Genomic DNA, 9,093 nt, shown 5'->3' on the forward strand with positions numbered 1-9,093 from the left:
CTGATAGAGACAAGGTTTCTAATTCTAGTTCGGGAAATTGTTCTTTAGCTATACCTTTATTGTTGTTTACCTTAACTTTTATCCCTTCAGATAGGATAGCATCGGATAATATTTTATTATTAAAAATAAAATATTATTTTTATAAAATTATTATATATAAATTATTATTATATTTAATAAAATTTTAAAAAATAATAAATATAAATAATTATTATATTTAATTAAAATTAAAAATATTTATATATTATTTTACTTAATCATATTTTTATTATATTAATTTAAAATAAAATATTTTTAAAAAATTAATATAAATATATAATAATAACAAAATTAAGATTATTTAAATATACCAAGAACCAAATCCCTTTTTCTTCGAAGTTATTAATTTTCAAGACATAATTATTATTTGTAAAAGATAAAATTGACAAAAACATTTTCAGAAATTATGTTTGTAAAAAAAATAAATTCTGAAAATAAAAACATAAATTTGAAATCACAACACAAGCAAAAAAACGAAGTAAACATAAACAAAAAAAATGACACTCCTCTCTCTCCTCATCCTCTCACTCCTTCACATTTCTGACGCCAGTAGCCTCCCTGAATACGAAGCTCTTCTTTCTGTGAAATCCGCCATAACCGACGACCCGCACTCCTCACTTTCTTCTTGGAACGACACCACCAGCCACTGTACATGGAGCGGCATAACCTGCGACACTGGACGTCATGTGACTTCCATAGACCTTTCCGGTCTCAACCTCTCCGGTACTCTCTCTCCAGACCTGGCTCACCTCCGCTTCCTCCAGAACCTCTCTGTGGCCACCAACCAGTTCTCTGGCCCCATACCGCCCGAGATCTCGGTGGTTTCCACTCTCCGCTTCTTGAACCTCTCCAACAATGCGTTTAACGGTTCCTTCCCTAATGAGTTGTCCCAGCTTGTTAAGTTACAAGTCCTTGACTTGTATAACAACAACTTGACTGGTGACTTGCCGCTTGCAGTTACGAAGCTCCGAAACTTACGCCACTTGCATCTGGGAGGCAACTATTTCGGCGGTCAGATACCCGCTGAGTATGGCAGCTGGGAATTTCTCGAGTATCTGGCGGTTTCTGGCAACGAGCTGATTGGAAAAATACCGAGAGAAATCGGTAACTTAATCAAGCTACGAGAGCTTTACATTGGTTACTATAATGGTTATACCGGCGGTTTGCCTCCAGAAATCGGAAACTTATCGGCGTTAGTTCGGTTTGACGCTGCTAACTGTGGACTGTCAGGTGAAATACCAGCTGAGATAGGACGTTTGCAGAATTTGGACAGTCTGTTTCTTCAAGTTAACAGTCTTTCAGGACCATTAACGAGGGAGTTAGGTGCTTTAAAGAGCTTGAAGTCGATGGACTTATCCAATAACATGTTCGCCGGCGAGATACCGGACTCATTTGCCGAGTTGAACAACTTGACGCTGTTAAATCTTTTCAGAAACAAACTTCACGGCGCAATCCCGGAGTTTATCGGTGGGTTACCGCAGCTTGAGGTGTTACAGCTGTGGGAAAACAACTTTACCGGAAGCATTCCTCAAACATTGGGCTCCAACGGTAAATTACGGAATCTTGATCTTTCGTCCAATAAGCTAACGGGAACGTTGCCTCCTGACATTTGTTCCGGTAACTCCCTGCAAACTTTAATCACTCTCGGGAATTTCTTGTCTGGTCCTCTTCCAGAATCGTTGGGGAAATGTGACTCGTTGACCCGGCTGCGAATGGGGGAGAATTTTCTAAACGGATCTATACCGAAAGGTCTGTTTGGGTTACCGAATCTTAGTCAGGTTGAATTGCAAGATAATCATTTAACCGGGGAGTTCCCAGAGTCCGATATCATCTCGATCAATCTTGGTCAAATTAGTTTATCTAATAACCAGCTTTCTGGTTCTTTACCCGCTACTCTTGGCAACTTTACTGGAGTTCAGAAGCTTCTACTTGATGGTAACAAGTTCTCGGGTCAAATTCCGCCCGAGATTGGGAGGTTACAACAGCTCTCGAAGATGGATTTTAGCGACAATCAATTTTCTGGTCGGATTGCGCCGGAGATTAGCCAGTGTAAGCTTCTGACTTTTGTTGATCTGAGTAGAAATGAACTTTCTGGGGAGATTCCTAATGAGATTACTGGTATGAGAATCTTGAATTATCTTAATTTGTCAAGAAATCACCTTTTTGGTAACATTCCAGCTTCTATCTCTACCATGCAGAGCTTAACTAGTGTTGATTTTTCGTATAACAATCTTTCTGGTTTGGTTCCTGGAACTGGTCAGTTTAGTTACTTCAACTATACTTCGTTTTTGGGTAATCCTGGACTTTGTGGTCCTTATTTGGGACCTTGTAATGGCAGTGTTGCCAATGGTGCTCACCAGCCTCATGTTAAAGGTCCACTATCTGCTTCTGTTAAATTGTTTTTGGTGGTTGGATTGCTTGTGTGCTCCATTGCGTTTGCACTTGCTGCTATCATCAAGGTCAGGTATTTGAAGAAGGCCAGTGATTCTCGTGCTTGGAAATTGACTGCCTTCCAGCACCTGGACTTCACTTGTGATGATGTTCTCGATAGCTTGAAGGAGGATAACATAATTGGAAAAGGAGGTGCTGGCATTGTTTACAAGGGGGTTATGCCTAATGGTGATCAGGTTGCTGTGAAGAGACTCTCTGCAATGAGCCGGGGTTCTTCCCACGATCATGGATTTAAAGCTGAGATACAAACTTTGGGAAGGATTAGGCATAGAAACATTGTTAGATTATTGGGATTCTGTTCAAATCATGAGACTAACCTTCTGGTTTATGAGTACATGCCTAATGGGAGCTTGGGGGAGGTCCTTCATGGCAAGAAAGGGGGACATTTGCTCTGGGATACAAGGTATAAGATTGCCGTGGAAGCTGCTAAGGGACTTTGCTATCTTCATCATGATTGTTCACCCTTAATTGTTCATCGTGATGTGAAGTCAAACAACATCCTTCTTGATTCCAACCTTGAAGCTCATATTTCTGATTTTGGGCTTGCCAAGTTCTTGCAAAATTCTGGCACATCAGAATGCATGTCTGCCATTGCTGGTTCTTATGGATACATTGCTCCTGGTATTATTGGATCTTAATGATTATTTAATTGTAATTAATTTGTTTCTCTGCACAGATTTTATCAATGAATACCAATCAAACCTATCTTTGACGAATATTTGTTTTGGTTGATATGTTGCATTAATGCCTACCATACTTTTCTGTGTTTAGGTATAGTTTGACAAAGAAATTCCCATAAACATAATATGCGGTTTGGCAATGTTAATTCTCTGGTTTAATCAGTCTCACACTTTTGCATTCCAATGTTAGGCATCTTTTATAGTACATCAATGGTTTGATTGTTTGTTTGGCAATTAAGTGAGGTTTTACATTACATAACCATGAGAGAATCAAAAAGTTGATTCATTTTTTAAATTCTTGTTTTATATGGTCTATTTCTACTCTTTTATTAAATCTGATTAATTTCACATGTATGCAGAATATGCCTACACTTTAAAGGTGGATGAGAAGAGTGATGTCTATAGCTTTGGTGTAGTCCTGTTAGAACTAATTATTGGAAGGAAACCAGTTGGGGAATTTGGTGATGGTGTGGACATAGTTCAGTGGGTTCGAAAATTGACAGACTCTAACAAGGAAGGAGTTCTTAAAATTCTGGATCCAAGACTTACTTCAGTTCCTCTCCATGAGGTGATGCATGTATTCTATGTTGCAATGCTCTGTGTTGAAGAACAGGCTGTTGAACGCCTAACTATGCGAGAAGTGGTTCAAATTCTAACGGAGCTTCCAAAGCCACCAACCACAAAACAGGGAAACTCAACTTTCACTGAGCTCTCACCACAAGTAGCCACTGCCAGTCTCGAGTCTCCTAATGCATCAATCAAGGACTCAAAAGATCAACAGCCAGCACCACCTCAGTTACCACCAACAGATCTTCTTAGCATTTGAAGTGTTTCAGTAGAGTGGGAAGGTAGTGTCTGTTCTCTAGTTCAAGAGGTTGGCTTTTATCTATGTTTTCTTTTCTGTTCTTTATTTTTTACCTAGTGGGGTGGAGGGTGTTTGCTAACATTAAGGTGTCAAAAGTTTGAACGTAAGAACTTATGTACAGTAGGATTGGTGGGGATATTTTCTTTAAGGAACAAAAAAAAAAAAACCTCTCTTCTTATTTATGTAGTAATACTCAGTTATGCCTTGCTGTTTTACGGTTCGCAATCTGTTTATGGCACAGAAGGTGGCTCTGTAAAAGCTCTGCCAAACTCAAGCTCTGGCGTAATTGTGTAAACATCAAGGGAAAAGATGTATTTATGTCACTGGATTTCACAGAAGGGTTTTTTTTGAGTTACACTTGTCCATTGAAAAATGTGTTATTAAGTTTATAAACATATATTTATTAATTATTGTTGTGGTCCTTTGGGGTGGGCAGAGAGTTATCGGAAGTACTTCTCAATTTCCGAGACAGGGTTCATTTGTTTGGAGAGAGTGAAAACTACGTGGCGCTCAGCTACTAGGAGGGTCCCTCTTCAGCAATAAGTTGAACCGCAGCGTCTTCGGCCTAGCTATTGGTGAGTAGGATTGAATTCAAAATGAGTTTGTTTAGATTTGAAATGAGTTTTGTTTGAATGCTAGCCTAAATTTTAAGTAAAAAATGAAGACAAGTCTGAATTTGAATATCGGTTAAGCGAGCTGAGTTTAGCTCTTGAGCCGTTTATTCAAATGAAAAACTATTTAACTTTGAACAAATAATATTGTTTGTTCTTCGAAATACGAGCCTAAACTATGAGTTTAAAGCGAACTTGACTTAAGTGCAAGCCAAGTCTGAAAACTAAAATTATGAAACGAATCGAACACGAATATATGTTTAGCAAGCTCAGTGAACTCGAACCCGAGCTTGAGCTTGGGTTTATTGAAAACAAATCAAAAATGAGTTTAATCTTGTTTGAGTTTGATTCGATTTGTATCTACCTATATTGGTAAGTGATAAAAGAAAGGGACGGGGAGTTAGAATAAATTTAAGCCTCCTTTTTAATACATCAAAGATGCAATATTGCTGTACATCATTAAATTTGAGCTTTATTTTATTTAATATAATTGATTTTAATGTGATATAACAGTCTAATTTAGATGTTGTTTTTTGTTATAAAAAAAAATCAATTTTTAATTTACTAATATAGTGGTTATAGCTAAATTATTAGAATCGAAGTTTCATATGTTTGATCTAATCGGGGTAGTTTTAATGAGATGGTTTATTATAAATAAGGTTTCATCCGTATAAAAAAAAATTGAACTATAGGATGAATCAAATGAGTGTGCTTGTTTCTTTCATAGTTATCAATATTTTATGATACATGATACATATTTTATGATATGATATATAAAAAAATAATACATATTATAAAATGAATCAAATTAATATGAGATAATAGATGTATTTTATATATATATATATATATATATATATATATATATATATATATATATATATATATATATATATATTTTGTATGGATTAATTCACTTTTTTAGAAAAAATAATGATATCATAAAAATGCATATAAAAAATTTCAAATTTTTATGACGTGTTAATTAAATTTTTTTATTATTTTATTATTTAAAAATCGTATTATAGAATACAATATGACACTCAAAACATAATACAAAAAATTAAATTTTCAATATACAATATAACACTCAATTTCACTATTATGCATAGACAATGTGTACAGTTTTATGAATAAATAATAATATTTTATTATATAATTGAATAATTTTAAATTAAAAATAAAATAATATTTAATTACTTGATAATATATTATTATTTATATATAAAATTATAATTTTTTTTCCGTATAATTTTATAGTATAAAGAATTAATGATTCAGTGTCCTCAAAAATTTTCCAAAATCTAACCTTATGCCCGCCATAACTATGACTGCATCACTGGCAGTTCCACCTTGAGGTTCAATTTTTTGGACCCCATTTATGGTGTTTGCCATATGCCATGCACATGATTTGAGGACCATGAGATTGCCCTTTTCCTCATGCAAACTTAATTATGGAATTTATTACTTGAATATTTATGATAGTCAGCAAGGTTAGTTTGGTCAATCAATATGAAAAATGATTTTTGTTCTATGAGGTTGGATTAGTGATCATAATGTAGACTAAGAGGGCGTTTCTATAATAATATATTATTATCATACAATTTGATAATTAAAAATTAAAAATTAAAAATATACTCATATAATAATATATTATTATTTATATATAAAATTATATATAATTTTATTTAAAAAAAAAAAAAAAAAACCTTTATCCTGTTTGGTGTCTTTGGTTGGATTGTGTGGGTGAAATTTTTGAAAAGCTGATGTTTTTTGTTAAGGTGGAGTCAAATTCGATTGCGTTTTGGATGGGACATTATTTTAAAAAGAACAACATGCCCTTGTTCCATCTCATCACGGCAGATTGTTGGGATTAGGGTGGCATTTTTGGCTTCGCACAGATTGATGGATGGATGAGACCAAAATGGGAAAAGAATATCTGCTTTCACTTTTCTGTTTTGTATTTCTTTTGTATAGTTGCACAAAGGCAAAGAGACTTATTCCCACGCAAGATTCAGTGCAAACCCAAATTTATCCTCCTTAATTTTAAAAAAATTTAAATATTTATTTATTTATTAAATTTTATTATTACTATTATAGATAAAATTATTATTTAATAAAAATATTTAAAAAATTATAAATTTATCACATTCTCATCTTAAGTTTAAAAATTAATAATATTCTCTCACCCAAAGCTTTAAAAATTATTATTTTTCTTTAAAGTTTTGTATTTTCCCTCTTGTCGTTTTTTCAACAATCAAAAGTAGCTAACCTTCTCCCTCCCATCCCCCAAACAAGGACGATTTGATTGGCCGACAATTAGTCGGTACGTATCAGTGCAACGCATAGATCAATCAAATAGTTTTATGCATTGAACATATTCATTTGGTGTGTCGAAGAATTGTCGCCCACCTCTAGTTGGTTAACAATTTAGGTTGGCAGCTCTAGTCATCGAGGGAGCGACAAGAGAAAAAATGTAAACCCTAAAAGAAATAGTCATTTTTTAAACTTTAGATGAAGGAAAATTGTTAGTTTTTAAACTTAAGGAGAGAATGTGATGAATTTATAGTTTTTTTAAATATTTTTATTAAATGATAATTTTACCTTTAATTATAACAACAAAATTTAATAGATAAGTAGGTATTTAAATATTCTAAAATTAATAGGTATGAATTTGAATTTATACTAAACCTCAGATGGGAATAAGTCCTATGTTGCCGATTGAAATCTATTGTCAATTTAGATATCCAAAAACCTAAGTTTTGAAAAGTTATCATTTCCCTTATTAGGGTTTTCTTTATTTCTTCACCTTTGTTGCCGATTGGAATCTGTTGGCATCTTTGTTGCTTGAGCGATGATCGGCTTCATCTCTTTCTCTCGATGCTCTCTCTCCCTCTAAATTGACATCTCTTTCAAGTTCTATCATTACCAATTCGATCTGCTGAAAATCAGCTAAGATTTGTCTCTATTAGCTGTTTGTGTTCGTCACTCATTTTATTTCAAGAGCTAATGACAACGAACATTTCATTTTAAGAGTTGATGATGAATGAGATTTGGTTAAGAAGTTGGTTGTTTGTGTTTGTCAAAGACGAATGAAATTTGTTGAGATTTGGCTAAGAAGTCAATAAATTTCGTCAGTCCTTCTATCGTCAGGAGTAACAAAGAGCACCAGAAAAAGGTCACTGGTCTCAAAGAAGATAGTTGACGTGGATTTTATTACTAAAATATGGGTTGGTTTTTGAGTTAACCTTAACAGAGAGAAATGATAATTTTTCAAAACTTAGATTTTAGAAGAAATTGTTATTTTTTAAAAACTAAGAGGTGAAAATGAAATAAAATTTTATTTTTTTAATATTACTAATTAAATAATAGTTTTACATTTATCATTAACAGAGAGTTTTAATAGAAGTTGAATAACGAATAAGTATTTGAATTTTTGAAATTTTATGAGTGAAAATTTGAGAATAGATTAAACCTTGGGTGGGAATAAGTCTTTTGGTAGTTCAAAAGTAGACATTATTTGATGCAAAATTAAGACTAAATCTGAATTCTATGCAAGTAAAACCTTGAAGTTATATATGGATCATGGCACAATTGGTTGAATGGAAGTTGAGATGTGAGAACTCAAGACAACACCAAATGGGAAGGGCAAAAATTAGGAATAAAAACAGAAAAAAATAATTGGGTAAAAATAAAGTTGAGAATATTTTATGTAGAAAATAAATAAAAAGAGATAAATGACAAACAACTTTACAGGGAAAATGCATAAAACAAACAATGGAGACTAAGAGAGGAAAAAACTGTTTTTTTCTAAGCAATCAGCCTTTTTTTAACACCTAAAAGTACTTCCAAGATTTTATTTCAGAAAACATTAAAAAATATATCACATTCACACATTAAAATAATAGAGAAAATTAATTATTTTTTTTTTATCTTTTTCTGTTTATTATCATAGTTTTTGTTTTCTTGGTGGTCCCTTAGCTGCTTTTTTTTTTTTTAACTTAAGTTGGATCCAACTCATGGTATGATGTAACCTTCACAATGTTTGTAGAGGTAAACTGCTGGCAAAAGATAGTAAAGCAAGAGAGGCAGGATAATTCCAAAATATTTTTAGGCCAAAGGACTGATTCCCACCCAAGGTCTACTTTATTCCTTAAAATAATATCTATTAACTTTTAAAAACATAAATATTCATTCATCATCCAATTTCTATTAAAATTTTTAGCTAATTACAATAGAACAAATGTTATTTAACTAATAATATAAAAAAAATAAAATTTTATCCTTTTTTTCTATATTAATTTTAAAAACAAACAATTTTCCTTTTAACCTCATATTTTCTAGTTTTAAAAAATGATTTTTTCCTCCATACTATAGGGTTTTATATATTTTAGTTTTCTATTTTTGTGCCACCCCCAAATTTTTTGAAAATTTTGTTTCACTCCCA

The 9,093-nt window shown here is 32.8% G+C and overlaps 1 protein-coding gene across 5 annotated transcripts; it reads left to right on the forward strand.

Annotated features, from left to right (window-relative positions):
* Window positions 1-512: 512 nt before the first annotated feature.
* LOC123206202 (leucine-rich repeat receptor-like serine/threonine-protein kinase BAM1) lies at window positions 513-4,457 on the forward strand. Of its 5 annotated transcripts, none has more exons than XM_044623346.1 (3): window positions 513-3,111; window positions 3,530-4,044; window positions 4,254-4,457. In XM_044623346.1, the coding sequence occupies exons 1-2, from the start codon at window positions 537-539 to the stop codon at window positions 3,994-3,996; spliced, it is 3,042 nt and encodes a 1,013-aa protein (XP_044479281.1). In that variant the 5' UTR covers window positions 513-536; the 3' UTR covers window positions 3,997-4,044; window positions 4,254-4,457. The 5 variants fall into 5 exon arrangements, with proteins under 5 accessions (XP_044479281.1, XP_044479283.1, XP_044479280.1 ...); XM_044623348.1 differs by having other exon boundaries at window positions 4,277-4,457; XM_044623345.1 differs by having other exon boundaries at window positions 3,530-4,018.
* The last annotated feature ends 4,636 nt before the right edge of the window (window positions 4,458-9,093 follow it).

Source organism: Mangifera indica, unplaced genomic scaffold (genome assembly GCF_011075055.1).
Source record: "Mangifera indica cultivar Alphonso unplaced genomic scaffold, CATAS_Mindica_2.1 Un_0027, whole genome shotgun sequence".
NCBI classification, from domain to species: domain Eukaryota; kingdom Viridiplantae; phylum Streptophyta; class Magnoliopsida; order Sapindales; family Anacardiaceae; genus Mangifera; species Mangifera indica.